Source organism: Equus asinus, chromosome 8 (assembly GCF_041296235.1).
Source record: "Equus asinus isolate D_3611 breed Donkey chromosome 8, EquAss-T2T_v2, whole genome shotgun sequence".
In the NCBI taxonomy this organism is placed as follows: Eukaryota; Metazoa; Chordata; class Mammalia; order Perissodactyla; family Equidae; genus Equus; species Equus asinus.
In genome coordinates, this window is record NC_091797.1 from 26588875 (window position 1) to 26611594 (window position 22720).

The 22720-nt window shown below is 37.1% G+C and overlaps 1 protein-coding gene across 2 annotated transcripts in view; it reads right to left on the reverse strand.

Annotated features, from left to right (window-relative positions):
- The window catches only part of ZFAND3 (zinc finger AN1-type containing 3), a 311100-nt gene that overhangs the window by 51441 nt on the left and 236939 nt on the right, over positions 1-22720 (reverse strand). The window contains exon 4 of one of the 2 annotated variants that reach the window (XM_044776614.2): positions 6727-6792. The exons of the other annotated variant lie outside the window; for it this stretch is intronic. Within the exon in view, the coding sequence (XP_044632549.1) occupies positions 6727-6792 (66 nt within the window). The remainder of the gene's footprint in view (positions 1-6726; positions 6793-22720) is intronic. 2 annotated transcript variants of the gene reach the window in all.

Below are 22720 nucleotides of genomic sequence, written 5' to 3' on the forward strand. Positions count from 1 at the left end.
ACAGCGACTGGTGGCAATGGCACCTAACTCTCATTTAGGGGTACAAACGAAAAACAGTAAGCTTTCCCTAACTTTTTCTGAAATCTATACATTGTGTGAGGTGCTTTTAAACTCATCTGCTATTATTTACATATTGAGTATCAAACCACCTAATTACATAGTGCCTTGTGACCTCATTCTGTTAATATAAGCAACAACTCAGGCAGACTAAAGTTTTTACAGAAAAAAAACCCACAAGTAAAAGCATTTAGCAGATTATTTCCCTTCCCAAGTTATCCACTCAATGGCCAAAACCCAAATACTGTCACTAAACAGCCACTATGGCATACCATGATAACCTGTGGCTTTCTTCCTATGGTAAAACACGGCAAGATGGCACCTTTTATTTTTTAAATTATTTATTTTTTTTGCTGAGCTAATATCTATGGCAATCTTTCTTTATTTTATATGTGGGTTGCCGCCACCGCGTGGCTGACAAGTAGGGTAGGTCTGTGCCCAGATCTGAACCCACAAACCCAAGCCGTCGAAGAGGAGCACACAGAACTTAACCACCAGGCCACAGTGCTGGCCCCAAGATGGCACCTTTTAGATTGGTGACATTTTTGCCAAATATTTGGTATCCACTTTGTCCTCTGCCCCAGGAATCAAATGAACTCCTTTGGGACCCAAGATGATGAGTGCACAAGGTAAAACATTTTTTTAATACTTTTTTCCTTGCCATGATAGATTTACTGTTTTGATCTTTCTTCAATGGTTACATTAAATGCTAATAAAAAATGAAAGGTTTATATCTTCCCTAATATTCTCCTGATGGAAACTTGCATATTACATAAGTAGGTCAAATTTCTAATTTTCTGTCTCAAATGCTGATACTGCAGACCTGAGGGAAAAGCTAAACCTAAAGGACCAAAAAGAAAGAAAGAAAAAGAATTAAATTACACAGTTGAACTCACACCCAAAGCCACCTTCCTTCAAAGCTCCACAGAGTCCTTTCTAGAAGAGTCACTTACAGTGTGTAATATTGACCAATACAGTTTGTAGTCACTGACTCGACTCTCTAGGATTAAATGTGCTGGTGAAATGTTTTCATGAATATTGACTTTTACTAGCAGATGAAACACACAACTGTAGGTATTTCTAAGATTTACAGGGCCACCTCTGATTTCACACTACCACCCTTTAGCTTCTGAATCAATTTAAAAGATCTTAAGTAAACCTCTTGGTACCATAACGACGACGAAACATTTCCCTTTAACTGGCTCCTGAACACTGACAGGGAAAGTATTTAGCACATCCATCTTCTCTTAACTCCCAGGTGGAAGGGGATTTCTTCTTTTGTCTTTGTAAGAACAGACAATAATATCACAAGCAGGTTGCCTGAGAGAAGTGAGTCAACAAAAGATCTGGGGGAGAAAAAGGGAAACAATGAACAACACAAGGCTATTTAGTTCATGTCACTGTTCATCACGCTGAAAGGAAAAGAGGTGACCCAAAAGGATAAACATGTGCTTTCCTAAAGAAAAGGAAAGAAAGAAAAAAGAAAAGAAAGGAAAAGAAAATTAAAGAAAGCAGGTAAGGGATATACAGTTAAACTGAATTAACATGCTTCTTACAGAGTGGAAAGATGGTATTTTCTGGAAAAACTTGCCTAGATATTTAATGGGACAGTTTCTAGTCCCATCTGCTTTCATCTCAGGCAATACTACAGCACCCTCATGGCCCCACAAATGGTTACTTTACTTGCTATTCTACTAATTATAATCACATCTTAACATACAGCATTTTAAAACCATCATATTTCAAGTCTATCAGAGAGAGTATTATTTACTCAACATACTTACTGGAAGAAGAGCAAAAGCAAATACAGATATAGTGGAGCAAAAGTCTGTTGACAGTACCTTCAAGTCTATAAACTTGTCTATGACTTTCTTATTTTAACTTAAAAAAAAAGAGACTATGAAATGAAAAAACAAAATAAAGCCATATAAGAGTGCTGAACTAAGGAAGGAGCAATTTCCTGTTTTTCATATGCTAAAAAGTCTATCCCTTAATATATTCAACCTAGGGCCTAGAGCTAAGAGTTGGTTAATGCCCCACCTGGAAGAAGCAGGGTCTTTTTTTTTTTAAGGAAGATTAGCCCTAAGCTAACATCTGCTGCCAATATCCTCCTCTTTTTGCTGAGGAAGACTGGCCCTGAGCTAACATCCGTGCCCATCTTCCTCTACTTTATATGTGGGACGCCTACCAAAGCACGGCTTGCCAAGCGGTGCTATGTCCACACCCGAGATCCGAACCAGCGAACCCCAGGCTGCCAAGAAGCAGAACGTGCAAACTTGACTGCTGCACCACTGGGCCAGCCCCAAAGCAGAGTCCTTGAGTTAGTCACTATTCAAGAATCCTCCTGGAGAGACACTATTTTTCCAAGAAAATTTAAGACAAGACATTGTTCTATCCATCCACTGTGGCTTAAATTTTAAGGTTCATCAACAGCAAGCTCCAATAAATGAAATACAAGGTAACATTTGCTGTAACTCTCTGCAAACAAGTCTTAAGAAAAAAGGTTACATAATACGTCTTTAAACAGGAAATCCTAACAAAAGGCAACAAACTTTCCTACTTTGTCACAAGGCACTTTAAACATAAAAATATGACCTCATGAAGACAGTCACCTAAATATTCAAATATCTTCCAAATAAAGTTGTCTAAAGGAGATGATCGTATCTCAGATTACAACATTTTTGTTTAAGGTATAACTTGATAGTAAGAAAACATAAAGGACAAAAGGGAACCTTCTGGTGGTTTGTTGCCAAGGAAAGCGAACTCCTTCCTTCACAATATACTCATTCTTGGCAGGAATGTTGTGAAAATTAACAAGGGAACATGTGCAAAACATTCTAAGCTCTTTGAAGATATGTAAGCTCTCTCTGGTAATCTGAAGGTGTGATGTGCTTTACCTCTCACATTCTAACCAAAAGCAGCCTGGGACTTGGCAGCACTTTTCAGCTCTTTGCTGACTGTAGACATCCTGGAGCTTTACAAAGCCACACACACTTTCACTTACTTCTTCTCTGCTTAAATACCAAAATGATCATGATGCTGCTGTTTCTGTCCATCTAAAAGATCACACTGAGTTTAACTGTTAATGGTTCTATGTGGCTAAAAGCCAGCATCTAAAAAGCCTTTCCCACCAAGCTCACAAATACAAACTGATCTTTCATTTGCTACTATTGCTACTTTTTGCAATCTGCTTCTTAGATTCACAGTTAACGCAAAGCAATTTCTTAAAAAGAGTTCCCTCTCTCATTTTGATGGCTGCAGACCAACCACTCAACACTGCTGTCTACCTCTCTAAATTACATACCCTCTGATCAAACAGTAGCCACTTGAAACATAAATAGAGACATCAACCACTCAGGCTTACATTCAGGCCTTGACTTATTAAACCACATAATAATGGGTCTAATGCTAATCTTTAGATCTAATTTTCAAAGCACTAAAAAGAAAATGGGGGTCGGGTGGATGGTGCAGTGGTTAAGTGTGCACGTTCCGCTTCAGTGGCCCGTGGTTTGCTGGTTTGGATCCCAGGTGCGGACATGGCACTGCTTGCCAAGCCATGCTGTGGCAGGCGTCCCACATATAAAGTAGAGGAAGACGGCACAGGTGTTAGCTCAGGGCTAATCTTACTCAAAAAATAAATTAAATAAATAAATAGAAAATGACCCGTTTACTGGAGGTCACTAACCATTTTTGAGTGTTTACTCCTATCTAAGACATGTGGCCATGTACCTTTAATATATATATATATATATATATATATATATATATATATGTGTGTATGTGTATTGGCTGGTTTTAAACTATATGTACGGATTAACATACAATTATGAAATGAATGTACAAAACAGAAATTTTATTTTATTTTATTTTTTTCCTGGAAGAAGATTAGACCTGAGCTAACTGCTGCCAATCCTCTTCTTTTTGCTGAGGAAGACTGGCCCTGAGCCAACATCCATGCCCATCTTCCTCTACTTTATATGTGGGACGCCTACTACAGTACGGCTTGCGACGCAGTGCCATATTGGCACCCAGGATCCGAGCCAGTGAACCCCGGGCCGCCAAAGCAGAATGTGCACACTTAACCACTGCACCACCGGGTTGGCCCCTCAAACCAGAAATTTTAAAAAGCTGAGATAAAGAGCTTTTACTATTTTCTATCCATATCTCATTGACTGCACATTGATATGCCTTCCTTCAGAGATCACTGACTTAAAAAACCACTTTATTCTAGCCTAAGTATCCTTTTACTAACACACATCATTACTAAGCTGGAGGCTGCTTTAGGTCCAAACTTGCATGGACAGACTGGCTTGGAGGGGATCAGTAAGATCTAATTCAGAGGCTCTTACTCGACGGCTCCTAAGAAATGACACCACTGTAAGGTAATTATTTACTGATCATCTACACCTGTGATCACTTAAGCCCTGTGCTCTGGGAGAACTAGTGTTACTGTGCCCCTGATGGTAGAAGCACCATAGAGCACGTGTTAGAGGCATCAGTCCTACTGTTAAAGAACCCAGACATAAAGAATACAAGAACACTCCAGCAATGTAACATTAATAATTGGTGATGCTAAGAAAAACGCTCAAAATCCCCACCATGGGCAACCTGCTAATTCCAGAACAGACAGAAAGAGAGAGACAAAAACAGTCAACCTATGGTTCTCAAAGCAAATCATTCAATTTACCTCTGGAAATCAGCAAACTCTGTCCTCTAGAGTTAGGGCCATTATTCAAAGCTGAGAAAGTACAGCTAGTTCAAGGAGCCTGAGGGGGCACAGACAGGCTTCTTGAAAAGAAGTACAGCAGGGTGAACTTGATGGCCTTTAATGTCCATGCTGAGAAATCTCAACTTTCCTCAGGCTTTTTAGGAGACGACCTGTACACTGTATTAATTTCCTTCCAAGCCAGAAATTCTCAATCTTTTTCTAGTTAAGAGTTACGTATTCACCTAAAAGAAGGCCTTGGAAATGTGCGAATGAGAGCTCAGTGCCTCACTCATCATTTCATTTACAGAGACCTAAAAATATTACCCTCAGTTCCTAGTATAGGTCTCTTTCCTAAATCTCTCACAATGACCCAATGTGCTTGAGGCTCACTCCATGACTGTTACCTGAACATGCTGGTAGTGCTAACAGTAAACCCTGCCCTCCCCTGTCCTGAGGGCCAAGAACGAAAGGAAAGAAGGAAGACTAAAGTACACTGTGTGAAGCGTTGCACCTGAAATCAAAGGGCTCTGAATGTTTTCAAGCTTCTGGCTGGAATGGGTAGGAAGCTGCCTTTCTGACTTCCCACTGGCTAATCAGGACGGCCTGTCTCATTCCAGGGCACAGTTCTCTTCTATCCCAATCAGGAAGTACTCAATGGAGGTTGGGTGCTGGGCACAGGAGGCATGAGAGCATGCCAGGACTATCTCGCAGAGCCCTGCCTCAAAACTGATCCTTTGGAACAGAAGAGCAAAATTAAATTCCTCAGAGTTCGATGCCTCAATGTTACTCTGGAACTTGCAAGGAGAGGCCTATTTGAGGTTTAAGATCAACACTATGAACATTTAAAGGGGCTGAAGTTTCAGTGTAAATTTGTACACAGAAATAGTTTGTGATTTTTCTGTTGGGAAGTGAAAAGGACTTTTTAAGTTAAGAAAATACTTTGTGACATTTAGAAAAAACAATACAATTATTTTGACTCTTCTAAATACAATCCTTAAGATATTTTAAATAGCAGGCAGCATTACTGGAAACAGCAAATATTGTTTAAAATAAATGAAGCTACAGGCTAAGAGAGAAATGGGCATTATTATGACTTCTCATTAGAGAGCTACAAGATTCATGACTTCATGTTTAATAAAAATGTCACAGAGGCACAAAATTCTTTTGGGACTCCACGCATCTGAAATGATTTCAGCATACCCCATGTTTTTAAGACAAATGAGAGAAAATGATTTTCTGAAACTATTAGGATACTATAATAGTCAAGTTAAAACACTGATTATCTGCACTACAACTTCTTTCACTCTACAGCCTCTATTATTTAAATAATGCTTTTTTTTAGTAGGTCCAAGACTTAGACAAATGAGAGACATGTTAGAAACTGAGCAATTGGGCTGGCCCAGTGGCACAGCAGTTAAGTTTGCACGTTCCGCTTCGGTGGCCCAGGGTTTGCCAGTTTGGATCCTGTGTGCGGACATGGCACCACTTGGCAGGCCATGCTGTGGTAGGCGTCCCACATATAAAGTAGAGGAAGATGGGCACGGATGTTAGCTCAGGGCCAATCTTCCTCAGCAAAAAGAGGAAGATTGGCGGCAGATGTTAGCTCAGGGCTAATCTTCCTCAAAAAAAAAACAAAGAGACAGAAACTGGGCAATAATCCACTGGGCATTTTCTGTATGTTTCATGCGTTAATAATATTCTTCAGCCATTAGGAAGTAGGTGAATTTGATGTCTACCTTCTTGGTTCTAGCTGCCAGCATTAACTCAGCCAATCTGACTTCCAAGAGCACCACTCCAACCTCTGCTCACACCCTACTCCCAATACTAGGCACATGATACATCACTTCACAATTGATGGAAGAAATCAGAGTACCCTGGCAAGGACACCACATTAAAACCAGTAGCTAATTTCTGTGAAGAATTCAGATAAGAATGAATGCAGATAAGAATGATGTACGTACCTGTACCACAGGATCTTTTGGTTGGTGTGATTAACGAGACATGAGCTGTGTCTGTGCATGGCCCACCTAGAAACATAAAGGCAGGCACATCAGTCAGGACATATCCTCTACATGCCCATGGCTGCTATCTTGGATAAAGAGAAACCTAAAAAGGCAGGAATCAACCTGCAAATAGGCATAAGGAAGGGTAGCAAGAAAGATACAGGTGGTAGCGGTAGTTTAACTCTAAGGACCTAATTTTAGTTCAGCAATTTAGTCTATAGATCCATATTCTTTCTACATTATAACATGTTTTTCATAAAAAATAATCGAGCCTCACATAATGTTAAGAAGTTAAAGGATAAACTTTTAACTAGAATTCTGATCCAGGTGAGAAAAAATTAGCCATAAGTCTAGGGAGATGAGTTTTTCCACAGAGCAATAAGCAGGAGTACTCCCTCTTAGGTTGATCTCAGTGGTCACTCTACCATTGAATTTACTGCAAAACTAGTCTTATTTTAAAGGGGGAACTTCCTAAGGAACAACAAACTGCTTGTCAGAAGAAATAATGATCATTTAATAAACAAAAAGAGCACTACTGACCAAGGAAGAAAATCTAATTTAATTATAAGACTATTATATGAAGAGGGCCTTCCTGGAATCTTCGTGGGCCCAAGGATCTGATGGACAGGTATAATTCAAGAGTATGCAAGAGATATAGTCAGTCAGTGGGTGAAGGCTTGAAAAGCAATAATCTCATTCTGCAGAATCAGGACCACCAATAAATTCTTAGGTTGATAGTGATATACACCCTGACATTGCCCATCAACCATGCCCTACCTTCTGAAATAGGAAGTTATCTTGTATAAACATGAAGACCAGTGTTCTTGACATGCCCTGGGAGGGGTAGTGGTGATGATCATAAAGGAACAGAACACACTGGCAAATCTTACACATATATTTTGAAAAGGCTCCCTAAGTGACTATGAGTAGCAAAGGGAAACATGGTTACTTGGCATAGTTGTATGTCACCTATGACAAGACTTTGTATCACTGAAGTTACCCATCAAAAAGGAAGGAAATATGAAAGAGCTCTGAGACCTGTTCCTAGAGTTTATGCCACCAAGATCCTGGAGATCCCACCTAAGAAGTTTCTCGTTAGTCCACTCTTTCTATACCAAGGTCTTAACAGCAGCAAACCTTAGTGGGTGTAAGACGACACAGAGGGGAAATAGGAAAAAGGAGGAAAACCCAAGTAAGTGTTTTGTTAGTGTCAAAGAGCACTTAGCAAATACCTACCATGTGCCACCATGGGTTAGTCTCATGCTTAGGGAGCCTATAATCTTGTTATGAAGACAAAATTTGTGTACATAAATAAAGAACAATACATGACAGCAATAAAGAGCTGAATGGAAAATGATCAAGTGCCAAAGAATATGAGACGAGTAAGAAATGGTCAATGTAATCAGGAAGAAGGATATTCATCATTGGCTGGCATCACCTGGAAAAACTTCTCAAGAGTTTGAAAAGCAGGCAAGAATAAATTGAAAGTCAGAAAGACCAAAAGAGCAGAGCATTTCAATTTAAAAATTTTCTACAAACATCACATTCACCAGAGAAAGCTTAACATACTAAAATTCCAGAGGTCCAAATGGGCAACTGTGGCATGACAAAAGCAACATGGAGAGACAATGAGCCACAGGAAAGTCTAATACAGACTCCACATCCTTGAGACCCCTCTGAGCACTGGCTTCTACGGCTCCATAAAACGTAATAGCTTCTGCTTCCATGTGAAGGTTTTTCGTTGTTGTTGTTAAATGAAACATTATTCCTGGGAAAATACAGGCTTTTACAAGAAGTCTCAGTTTAAGTCCTGCAACCACTCCCTACTTGCTGAGTAATCTTGGATAAGTGGTCCACAGCTTCTTTAACAAAAAAATGGCGATAGTAAAACTGCCCATAAACCACAGTGTTGATGAGATCATCTGTACAAAAAGACGTCTGAAACTATGAAGCTTTATATTACATATCATCACTTCTTCTTCCCTCAGACTTTATGCTCCCAAGGGTCAAGGCCCACTTTGTCATCTACTCTTGGGTCATGACTATGTGGACGGTGGGCATTTAATAGTGTTCATTAAGTGACCACTGCAAGCTGCTTGACTGAATCAGAAGAGTAATGTACATTTTTTAAAAATCTTTCTTTATTGAGATATAACATAAGAAGAATGAAATACTGGAATGAAGTGCACAAATCTTAAATATACACCCTGAAGGGTTTTAACATATATACACTTGTATAATGACCATCAAATAAAAATATGAGAACATTTCCAGAATCCAGAAAGTTCAAGGGAGCATTTTAAAAATACAGATTCCCAGACCCTGACTCTGGAAATTTTGATGCAATAGGGTGTGGTGGGCAGAGGAAGAGATTAGTGTACCTTTTTAAACCAGCTGAGCACAATGTAAATATTAACAGCTCAGTTAGTTCCAATCTCTGATAACATTTTCTCGAACTCCCAGCTCACTATCTGGCCAAGATCACCGAGTTCCCACAACACCAAGAGCTGCACAAGGGTCAAGAATAGCTTAACTACCAGAATACTTTTTTAAAAAGGACATAAAATAATTCATCCAGTAAAATTATAAGAGAAGGGATAACTGGTCAAATCAAAACCCCTGAAGAAATTTGGCTAGGATTCATGAATTAACACTCTCATGTTTACAAATGCAATCTTTACCTCAGTTGTAAGCTGAGAGTTTATCCTTTTTAAAATTCCTAACAAATGAATTTCTGTAGGTTTTGGCAAATACGCAAATAACTTTAAGGCTATCTAGCATATCTCAACATGCATCATCATGAAAGTGTTCTCCAGAGAGCTTGTTAAACTAACAACCCAATCCAATGTATTCACTACATTACAGTAAAGTACAAATAGAACCATAGTTGAGCCAAAACAAATTGACAGCAAGAGTAACTGGCAGTGATAATATATCCCAGCTTTGATAATTGGACAATATTATAAACAGAGAGCTTGGAATAAGTTTGGTCAGGCTGACTATAACCTATCAAACTCTTTAAAATCCAGAACAGACGCATGTGAGCACCATACATATATTCTACACTAATTGTGCTGTCATACAAAATTCCTATACTCTCAAACAAAGGGAGCAGCCACAGGAGATTACGATTATCTACCCTTACACAATTAACTTCAAATCAGCTCTGTTAAAATGAATGTAGGAAATTAACGGCCACTCAAGGGGAAGCTTTTCAGGTTGTTGTCCACAACAATAAATATATAACATCGGTCCCATGTGGTTGTAGCAAACAAAACAATTTTGATTGTTGATGGTAAGGGTCAAAGGCAGAATATCTGCTCCACTTAGGAATGGAGCTGGCTCTTCTTTACTGGGCTTTCTAATGCCTGAGAGAGGGGCTGGCATATGGTCCCATAAGTCACTGTAAACTCTGCTCCCATTTTTGGCTCTTCTTCCTCTTCTTTCCAAGCAGCAGGGTGAACAGAGCTAATAACTAAGGAGTAAGGTGAGGAAGCCTCTTTATGACTGAGTTCTATAGGTGAATGTGTGTGTGTGTATGTGTGTGTGTGTGCTGGGATCAAGGTTGGGAAAATAAATGTATTTCTAAGCACAGAACAATTCACACATTACCCTCCAGCCTATATTAGTGGCAACTGAGCTTGGAACAATAAGTTTTGGGTTTTTAAATACTAACGAAAAATCATAAAGTTCCTTGCTTAATATGACAGGCTCTGGGGATTCTGAATCAGATGATATCAAGACTAAACAACCTGAACTAACTTTTAGCCAGTCACCATGGGCACTTTTTGCTTTCTTTCCATAAAGCAAATTAAATATCTGAATTTTTTCAAGTCTCTTAATTATCTAGAGATATTTAATAACAGACTATCATTTTTCACTTGATACTACATTCAGAGAACTTTTTCCCAAGTTTCAACAACTTAAGAGTCTGGAGTTCGTTAAGTAAATAATGTCTGCGGTAGCTTGTGGTTTGTGACCAGAAGTCTGAATACTCTACCTTGTCTTCTAGGGATGTTTCCATTCTTGTATTAAAGGTGTCATACATAACGCAGCACTACGGATTGCTTTTGCAATTTCACATGGGAGCCATGAAATGAAATTCTTCAGCTGTATTTCCAACAACTAGAAATCTTTATAGCATTTGCAATAGGGTAGTAGATTTTCTTGGGGAAACAGTACTGATTTCAGCCTTGTAAAGTGGAAGACAGGGGTCAAATCTGCATACTAATTTCACCGTAACCTGCAAAACCAGGAGTACTGAATAGAGGTATCACATTAACTATCAACACTCACATTTCAAGCCAAAGTAGCAGAATTCTTAAATTTTCTTTTTCAGCCTCCTGTTGAGTTACTGAGCATGTCAAAAAAACACTGAGCTACCCACGTAGTAGTCAATTCCATTCACTGGCTGAAGATTACGACTCAAAGAGGAAGCTGAGAATACAGGTTTGGAGGGCAGCTGCACTTAGCCTGGCAATCATTTAGGCACTCAAAATCTACGGCTGAGTAACTACAGAAAAATAGTATTTCTCCTTAACCTTGAAAATAGAGATCAACAACCTACCCAGAAAGCTTTTATTACAACAGCTGTGATGACTGGTTATTTTTGGCTCCTGGTTCCACGAGCCCTCATTGGCTGCAGTTATACCATGTGCTAAAACACATCAATTAGGACAAATGAACTGTCAAGGAGTCAGTCAGCTAAAAATTGCCAGAAGCTCAATAATCAACAAATATTTTACGATCAGCTCTTTCATGGTAACTGCAAAACATTAATACACAAAAATAGCCATTCCTTTTGGAGATTTATAACACTTCAATATTCTTGCTTAATTAACATGACATTTACATAACAGTATCTAATTAATTTCCAACTAAAGGCACTGTGGACTAATTAGAAATGTATCATCCTTTTTTAACCAGCTTGTCAATTCCACTGTATCACAACCTGCACATTGTTTACCTTTGCAGCATCTCACTTTTCCACACTCACTATTCGAAAGGTAATTTCGGACAACAGATTCAAGAGCTACAATTCTCCCCCATCTCTAGAGATTCATAATATCTTATCGAGAGTTGTTTGATGCGGTGTCTCAAAAAAAACAAATTTATGCAATGGAGATAGTGAAATAAACTCTACACTGTCTCCTGATGTGGCCATATTAAGAATGTAAAATCATTTTTCAAAAATATTCAAGGAATCTATATTTCTTTAGTAGTAAAATATTCCTTCTTTAAAAGTCTTCAATGTACACATGGAGATATTTTTTTAAATAGTAAACGGTAATAAATGAATCTCAGGGACAGATCGGAGTGCACAAGAAAATAAGTCCCCTCCTCAGAAAAGACAACCTATCTTCCAGCCTCACCCTAAACCAGTAATTCATGAATTGTTTTAATAAGAAAAGACACACCTAATCTGTCTGTATAACTGAGTTTGAAAAGCACCATCGATTAAAAACAAGGATACATAAAGATATAATGAGTAGGAATCTAAGAGTACAGAAAATTTTCAGCACAGATAAGAGCCCTCCCATTTCTCCAAATGAAACTTCCAAATTAAACCATTTACAAAGCTTGTTACAGAATCTAAGTGTTAATCTCTCAGAAATTCTAATCCTAACTCATTGCATGACCTCTCCCACCATTTAGATCTAAATTAGGGATTCAGGAGAAGGGAATTTTCAAAGCGGGTTAGAAGCTGCTATTGGTAGCCATCTATTTTGCTCAAAAAGGGTTTCTCAACAAAATTTCATTACCATTCTAACCTCACCCCCCTAAATAGAGTGCTGGACAGCTCCACAAATATTAGTGTGTGTATGTGAGTGTGCTTATTTGTCTACTTGCTCAGTAGAAATAAAATTAAACATTCTCCCACACCACCTTCCCCAGGGAACAATACTAGGAGCAAAATGAAATCAGGAATGCTTTCCAGTTGCCCAGTACTGATGGACTCTTTTACAGGAGAGAGTGGACATCCCTTCTGGGACCAGGAGTATTTTGGAAGAAATGCTTTTTCCTGACTCAGCAATGGCCTGAGTGGAAGGGGCATCAAAGGAAGGGGCACAGTCTTATTCATCTTGGTAATCTAGCATATCAGGTGTTCAAAATATATTTTTCACTATTGAATGAAAATGATCTAGGCCAAAAGCAATTATTGGACATACACAGCTACTTAGAAGGGAAATGGAGCTATTAATAAGCACAGTTGATTTTCACTATATTTACATGTTGATCTAGTACAGCAGTTCTCAAATATTTTGGTCTTTGGACCTTTTTACACTTAAAACTTATTAAGGACACTAAAGAGCTTTTGTTTATGTGGGTTATATCTATTGATATTTACCTTATCTGAAATTAAAACTGAAAAAGTTTAAAAACATATCTCCACTTAAAATTCATGAAAATAATTATGTCAACATAAAAACATATTGTTTTATGAAAAATAACTATACATTTAAAAAAAATAATGAGAGTGGCCTGGCTTATAGGAAGACACTTGGATTTTCATATCTGCCTCTGCATTCAATCTGTTGCAATGTATTGGTTATATGAAGCATATGAAGAAAAACCACCCTCAGACAGCTATGTAGGTGGAAAAGGAAGGATCTTGTGGACACCCTAAATGGGTCTTGGGGACCTCTATAGGTCCTTGGACCACACTTTGAGAACCACTGGGACAGAACAAAACAGTGAACCTAAAGGTTAATATAATTTCCAATTTCTCTATCTCTATACTTTCCTCTACTTTCCTTATTCTGGTCCTGCAGGAAAAAATCGATACAGTAGTATAAATAATATAAAAGTTTTGCCCATTCTCAACAGAATGTTGATATTTAAGTAAATAAAGGCAAAGGATAGTGGAATAAACTCTACAGTCATAATTTCAACCCAGGACATTCTATTTCTGCTACTTCTGTAAGAAAAGTAAAAACACGTGTCATGGAACTCGAGGAAAGCAGTTAAATTTGTTCAATTTTAGTTTTCAGACATGATCTTTCACCTAGAACCCTTATGACCAAAACACACCTTCCCATATATTAAGATACTGACAAACACCCACCACCAACACGCTAAAATGTGATAAAGTCCAATAGTAATTAACACTGAAAATCTAAGACAGCACCATCTTTGAGATCCAAACTAGAAGCTTTTTTGAGAGGTCAAAATATCACCTGGCTTATAAAGTCAGTTCTATTTTTTAGATACTTTTGTTTCTCTCTGTGACAAAGCATATTTAGTATGGATATGAAATCAGGAGCTGTCACTTCTCCAATTTAGGCTTTTCAGTTCTGACTATTTACAGGCTTAACTAAGGCCCAACTCAGATTTCTATATTTGCATTTTACCATCAACACAAGAACCAATCACATGAAAACATTACTGGTGAAACCACTCAGCATTAGGAGAGCTTTTATTTTTTTGACATAGTTCTGCTACCAAGAGCGTTTTCATAAATCTTGACTTACATGAGCAACTGAAAGGCTGCAACGCCTTCCTCAGAAAGGGAAGTGATTTGTGCATGTTCTTCCTAAGAGGCTTCAGAGAAAATGGAAAAAGACCTCTATTTAGGTCATAAGTATTGCCCTGCGGACATTTGAAAAGAATTTTGAACATAGATGCCCTTCTTCCTTGACCCTTTGCTGAGCCCCTCCTATAGGGAGCTGTACCACAGCTGGCAAGGTGTTCAGACTGACACTTAATGGAAGGTATCTTAGCCCAACCTTCTTGTTTTACAGATGTGAACACTAGCAGGTCTTACTCATACGACTTCTCTTTGTAAATAACAGTTGAAAATGTCACAATTTGAATTATGCAGAGAAGTATTTATATTGATATTTTGGAATTTAAAAAATTTCTTTCCAAGGTGGTATCCTATTGTTTTTATTAAATCTAAAGAATTATCCTTTTGATAAATCAAAAGTAAAATGGCTTATCAAGTAACAGAGCACATGAATACAAAATGTAAAGTCATAGATAGTCATTTTTTGGCGCTGGTAGCTCTGAATTTTTGGAGAGAAGTTCACAAACATAATTAAAATATATTCATGTAAGGTTAAAATAACTACTAACAAACCCAAAAAGATGCCCGTAATCAGATTTTTTTCAACCAAACACTTATGTTTGGTTGAAAAACTAAAGCATAGATTTAGTTAAAAATCAGCACAGTGTAACCCATTACCTGTATCTACACAAAATAAAAACAATATGATGACTGCAAAAGGCTGAAGCTGTGTGAAGTGCAGCTGTTCACTGCGACCTCTACTTTCACAGCTAAGTACAGAGCATTTCATTTAATAAGAGCATTTTAAAACTCTGCACTTGCAAACCGGGAGAGGGGGCGTAGTGATGATTATGTAGAGAAGTATTTCTATTGATATTTTGGAATTAAAAAAATTCTAAATTGCTTCAAAAGCTGGCCTGAATATCAATAACTGTAGAATCTCATAGGTGCCTGAGGAAATGGGGAAACTAACCTTTCAGACTAGCAGACTTCTTCACAGATCCTTGAAAATGGGTGTTTAAAGTTTGCAAGTCTTCTTTCTTGCCAATGGGAATCTTGAAGGGGGAAATTCAAGTGATAAAAGAAATACCTGTGAGCAAAAACTCTTATTCCCACAACAGGCAGGTGGTTATTTGCACAGTTAAAAAAAAAAAAAAAAAAGACAGTCTCCCATTATTCTAAATGCTCTGTTAAAAGAGATGTACTGTCACCACAAAATGACAACCGAATTTCAAAATTTAGTACAGAAACTGCCTTTTTGAGTTGCTTCATCTTGGGGTTACTGACTGGCATAGAAAATAATAAAAGAATGTAAAGTAGCTGTTCAAAATCAGGTTCAGGCGTGAGAAGCCTCTTTTTAATGTATCAAAACACATGAAGCAGGTTTCCAAAAGTAAGAAAAATGAGAAAATTTTTCTAAATATTTAAATCAGTAAGCATTTATTGAGTATTGCCTTGCCAGCATTGTGCTGGGTGCTCTGGGGCAGAGCAAAGCAGCATCAAATAAAGTCTCTGCTAATTTTGGGTTTAGCCTCTAAACTGGCAGAGAGAGAGAACATTCTCATGTCAAAGAGGTAACCAAGACAATATGTGATTAGATGTTGCAGGTAGGAAGTAGAGGAATTCCTTGGAGGAAGCAATCAGTGTGGATGAAATGGTTTTGAGATGGGCTTCCAAGAGTATGAATAAAAATATAATATGAATGCCACAGTGTCTTCTGGGGACAAAAGGATCTGGTTTGGTTCAGAGCTGAGCATTAGTGCTGGGAAGGGTATGCAGGTCAGATACAAAGAGGGTCCAGATTATGGCGGAGAATGTCTGATACAAGATTAAGAATCTGGATGTGGCAGTGATGAGTCATTGAAAGAATTGCCTTTTCTGTTTAACATGCTATCAAGGGGAGATTCATCTGTCAAGTTCATGGACTAGGGCAAGATTAGAAGTAAGAACAGTCTAAAGATTACAGCTGTCATCCTATGAAAACACAATAGTGGCAATGACAACTTTCAAGACCTTTAATATTTCTCCATTGAACTAACTTGAGGATCATAAATAAAGATAATTAGGAAATATAAACAATATCAGAGTAATCAGGAATAAGATTTAGTTTGTGTACTTGGTACAATACACACTGTAAAGTTAAAAGCACCTTTAATACAAGAAATTTTAAAAATAACATTGTCATTTTATTACAATAAATTTAGGAATCTAAATGAAACAGATGTTTTCCTAATACTATTAACTGCCAAAATTGAATTTAAATGAAGTAGAAAACATAAATACTCCAATATCAGGTACCAGGCCAATCAGTTTTTTAATAAGTTCTGCAAGCTTTCAAAGAATAGAGATGTTACGTAAGACAAACAGCTGTGTTAGGATACAGGAAAAATGAAAAGTTTCTTATGAAACTAATGTATACACAAAATTAACTCACTTCTAGATCTGATCGGTGGTTACCAGGGAAAAGGGGGGGTGGGGGGAGGGTACGGAGGGGGAAGTGGTGTACCCACAACATGACTAACAAAAATGTACAACTGAAATTTCACAAGCTTGTAATCCATCATAACATTAATAAAAAAAAAAAAAAAATTAACTCACTTCTAAAAAGATATAAAACTTAAATTAGCATTTTGAATCCAGAAGTACACTGAAAGAACTAGTAGGGTTTATTCAAGGAGTGCAAAGATGGTTTAATACTGAAAGTATTAAAATTAAGAGATTACATACTAAAGAAGAAAGCCATATGATCATGTCAATAGATGCTGAAAAAGCATTTTATAAAATTTAACACTCCTCTGATTAAAAAAAAAATTAGCAAGGGGCTGGCCCCGTGGCTGAGTGGTTAAGTTCGCGCGCTCTGCTGCAGGCGGCCCAGTGTTTCGTTGGTTCGAATCCTGGGCGCGGACATGGCACTGCTCATCAGACCACGCTGAGGCAGCGTCCCACATGCCACAACTAGAAGAACCCACAACGAAGAATACACAACTATGTACCGGGGGGCTTTGGGGAGAAAAAAAAGAAAAAAAAAAAAATTAAAAAAAATCTTTAAAAAAAAAAATTTAAAAAAAAAAAAAAAAATTAGCAAGCTATAAATAGAAGAGTTTCCTTAACAATATCTACAAGAAACCTACAGCAAATACAATATTTGTAAAATATTACTAGAAGTCTCATTAGCGTTTGGAATGAGAAGAAGAAAAAAATATAAAAACGTAAAGAAGAAATTATAGCAAGAAATGTATAAGGCTTATACTAAGAAAATGATATATCTTTACTCAAGAATATCCAAAGGTTTGAATAAATGAAGATAAACAATACTCTTTATGAGAATATGCAAAAGTGTTTTAAAATGTCAATTCTTCCCAAATAAATCTATATATTCAATGCAATCCCAATAAAAATCATTCTGTAATTTTCAACAGAATTTGACAAGGTGACTATAAAATTCATCAAGAAGAGAAAATACAAAAGAATAGCCAACAAAATTTAGAGGAACTGGCTCTATCAGACATCAAAATGTACCACAAATTCCAGTCTCAGGAACACACAACAGACCAATGTAACAAAATAAAAGAGCCTAACAACAGATGAATGTTTACATAGTAATACTGGCATTTGAAACCAGGTCTATTTAATAAATGCTTTTGAGATAATCAGTTGTCCACTTCTAAAAATAATAAAGGTAAATCCTTATATCTCCTATCATATACAAAATACATTCCAGATGGGTTCAAGAGCTAAAGATAGAAAAAGATAAACTATAAAAGTATTATAAAAAATATTTTTATAACCCTGTGATGGAAAAATCTTTCTAAGAAAGACACAAATCTAGAAGACAAAAGACAACAGACTTGAATTTAAAAATCTGTAAATTTTCTAATGGAATACAAGGCACCCAAATCAAAATTAAAAGCTAAGTGATATACCAGAAGAAAATATTTGCAAGACATGTAACGAAGATTTATTATCCAGGATATATAAGGAGCTCCTACAAATTAGTAAGAAAAGGATGGCTAATAGTAAAAAAAAAAAAAAAAAAAAAAGCATAGAATACGGATTAGGCAAATCACTGGAGACATAAATAGCTGATAAACATATAAAGTGCTCAATCTCACTATCAGGAGATGTCAGGAGAATGCAAGTCAAAATGAGTTATTCTATTGCCTGTTACCAAAAAAAAAAAAAAAAGGAACACTTACCATCAGTAAAAGTATGGGAAACACTCTCAAACACTATTCTTAGGAGTATAAAGTGGTAATGCCAATTTGGAAATTAATTTGGCCATGTATAACAAAATTTAAAATATACATATTCTGTGACTTGTTAGTTCCTCTTCCATGTATTTATCATGGAAAAATGACACATGCGCCATTAGTCTCATACAAAAATGTTTACTCCACATGGCTTATAGTAGTGAAATATCAGAAACAGCCTCAAGAAAAAAGGAAAAAATAATAATAATAATACGGAATACTATGCATATGGAATATGAGAAACAGCCTCAAGAGAAAAGGAAAATAATAATAATAATAATAATAATGAAGATAATATGGAATACCATGAAATAATAACATGGAATATGGAATTATGCAGATCTCTATGTGCTGATATGGAAAGATCTCTCAAACATATTGTTAAATAAAAAAACATGTTACAAAACAATATGTAGAGTATGCTCTCATTTGTATAAAAATAAAACATGTATGTAAACATATATATAACTGCATAGAAAAAGAATATATAACTGAAGATGAATAAAAACAGTGGTTATCTCTGGAAGGACTAGGAATTTGGTGGGGCTAGGTGGATGTATTCAGGGAGTATTTTCACCGTCTATTCTACATAGTCTTTGCTTTACTTGTATACTTAAAAAATAGGATTAAAACTTAAGGAAAAGAAAAAAAGAAGCCAGCAAAGGAGTAATTTAAAAATCATTGTTTTGCTTTAATTTGGCCTTTATTTTCACTACAAGTTGAAGGTCAGATGAAACTATAAGTGCTTAAAGACATTCCAACCCAACTAACATTATGGAATAGAAATAATTTCTATAAGAAAACACTGTTAAACTGCCAAATCCTTCTGCATTTTGACAGGGATTAATTTAACGATCCCATACATTGATTCCTGGTGACTTATAGCCATTCAATTCAATACTGCATATAACTGTACATTATCATACTAAACTGCAAAGTATCAATCTTTTTAGAACACAGCCCTAATAAAAGCATGCTTTACAGAATGAGCTTCAAGATAAATAAATGCACAGAAAAAAAGTACCTTTAAATTAAAATCAAAAGAGACATTTAAAGTTTGGGCATTCTTCATTACGGGAAAGAATCTTCCACTTTGAGACTATTATATATCAGAAAAGCTCCATCTGTTGTATAATTATCTCTGATAAACAGCCTGATGCTTCGAGCTTCATTAGAGAAAAGGGAAGAGAAAGAAATACATAGAGAATTGTAAATAAATCTCCCCACCATATTTCACTTAAAACCAGCCCAGCAGGAAGTCATAAAATATTTTTTAATAGGTAATATTTTCTAAATGTTCTACTAGAATAAGCCAGCCTGTTTGCCCAGTATCTGGTCTTCTGAAGGAGGCATAGTCCAAAAAAAGGAAAACTAGTTTCATTTAGGGATTATTAGCAATTTAATTGGTAAAACAAACAAAAAGTTTAGTCACTTGGTGGCAGTGATACTAATTTTCCAGGGGACAGATAAGGACTCGTCAGACAGGAATGAAGAGGAGTAGTCAATGAAGCCCAGTGCATGTTCAAAGGTCCAAGGGCAGCAGAGTAACGACATCTGTTAAAATGCGCCACCATTTTACTTTATTTTTTAAATGCCTGGGGGAGCTAGGGTATCACCAGGAACCAGTTTCCAAGGCAACAACGGAAATCTTTGTTCAACCAAATTAATTTAACCACAGATAAAGAATGTTCTCAAATTTCTATTTTGGGAATCACTGTCATATTAAAGGAAAATCCAGCCAGCACTTAGAAATGAAGCTTTAATGATTAAAAATCTTCACTAAGATTCAGTTAGTATGGTTCTCACTTTTTCTGTATATTTTCTTTTGACTACAACAAAAGTATCTCTTGGGTAGATGCAGTAGAGAAGAATAGGAAAAAGCTGGAGCACTATGGATGAAAAACGCCCAGAGCTGAGTTCTAGCCCTGTCCTGTGACTCAAAGCAGGTCACCATGCAAACCTTTTTCTCATCTGTGGAACAGGAAGGAGAGTGTTTGCCCTGCCTATGTTGCACACTGTCTGGATGATCCCAGGAAAATAATGTTTGTCAAAGAGCTTTGTACAACTGGGATTGGCAAACTTTACAGTGGTCCTGTAAAGGACCACTGGGTCTCTGTAGCAACTACGAGATTCTGTTGTAGTGCAGAAGAGCCAGAGACAACACATAAAGGAATGAGAATGGCTGTGTTCCAATAAATTTTTTATTTATGAACATTCAAACTTGAATTTCATGTAATTTTCACATGTCACAAAATATTGTTCCTTTTATTTTTTTCAATCATTTTAAATCATTCTTAGATTGTGGGCCTTAGAAAAACAGGTGAAGGGCCAGATTTGGCCCACGGGCTGTAATTTGTCAACTCCTCTTGTAAACTATACTTTTATATATATGTTGGTTGCTCTTTATTTCTCAGTATGCGCCTCAAAAGAGCTTAGTAGAGTGTTCTGTATGAAGTGACCCCTCTCTAACTGCTAGATTAGAAAATCCGAATATTTGAAAACAAGCCCATTTCTTGCCATTACTCTTCCCTAGTAGTGGGTGTCAGTTCTCTTCCTCTGCTGCCTAGAAAGAAACAGACCAGCCAACTCTCCTCCAAAACCTCAATTACCATACAATATGTAGTGGGATTGCGGGGAGCAAACATAAAACATCGCTAGGCATGCACATCCTAAGGCTCCCAAACAAGTCGTAAGTAATGATGCCCACGCCTTTAAGAGCATGACAACAGGAAAGCTGATTTATAGGAGACATAAAGAAAAGGGCATTTTCTCATCTTTTAAGTCCAATCTGGTAAGACTCTGACTTAAATTGATCAGTCAACTGCCATCATTTAAAAATAACAACAAAACAACTGGTTTCAGTGTTCTATCTACAACAGACATTATCCTTCCTCTCTTCAAAAGCTGGGTCAAGAAACATAAGTAGAAATCACACTTGATCGCCTATATGAAAAACCTGGTTTCTAGGGAGAAGAGTAAACAGGTAGTAGGAATAGTAGAAAAAAATGTTATTTCGTTCTTTTTGTTTGTGCAACACCTCTTCTTTGGTAGTTTGTATTTGCATGCAATCTCCTTTATACTATAAATCACCATAGAGACAGGCAACTATGCTGTGGTGCTGGAGAGCCAGGCTGCTCTGTGATCTTGGACAAGATATTGAATCATCCTGTGCCTCCATTTCCACATCTCTGAAACAGATAGGTTAATGGTACTCACATCTTACAGGGTAATTATGAAGAGGAAGTAGCTTAACACAGATAAAGTATTTGGAACAGTGCCTGGTACTTGATGAGTACTCTAGTGTTAGCTGTTACCATTATCATAGCATTTAGATGCTGTGACAAGTCCTTTGGTCACTATTTGAATTTTTACTCTGTTTTTTGAACATGTTTCTAATGGCTAAAGTTCCACAGACTCTTCTGTAGACACATGCAAAATGGCAGAGGATGAGATGTGTGTGTTCAGACAAAGAAATATCACTTGGAGCTTTTGGTTATGTTTCATTTGACCTTCAGTCAGGTGTTTTAAGAAATTCTTTTGGGTAAAAATCTGTCCTGTTTCTCTGCTTTACAGACTTTTGTCAATGGTTATTACTCCATCTGTAGTCTTTTCAAAACAGCATTAACGTACCCAGACTCTCATCACCTTTCTGTTCACATACTCATTTAACAGGGAGAAACAGAAAGCAGATATAAGCAACACCTATTCTCTTGATTAATAGGGAAAAAGTAAAACCTTTTCACAAGTCCCAAAGAAGACACAGCACTTCCAGTTCTACACAACAACAACGGATCCACAACTACGGTATAGTCTACAAATTATGTAGTACTTGGATTTGGAACCCCAAACTCATTTTCCAGTAACTCCCACATTCTACTTCTTCATACCCATCTAGGGAAAGCTAAGAAGGACCAACAGATAAAATTCTGGTCCCTTGAGGATACTAAAAGATCAGTATAAGTAATCCCCTGCTGTCTCTTCCCCCGTCTTTCTTCTCTTAAGTAGTTCACAGCTGAAGAAATTTGCAAGGTGTCAATGGATCAGGCTGTCTAATCTCACCTGGGTCTTCACTGCTACTCGGCAATCATTTTAATTATCTCATGTTGACTTATAATGCATCTGCCCTGACAGCTTTGACAGCTTTAACAAGCCTTTCTTATTTTTCTCAACCCTATATCCTTCACCCACAAACCAG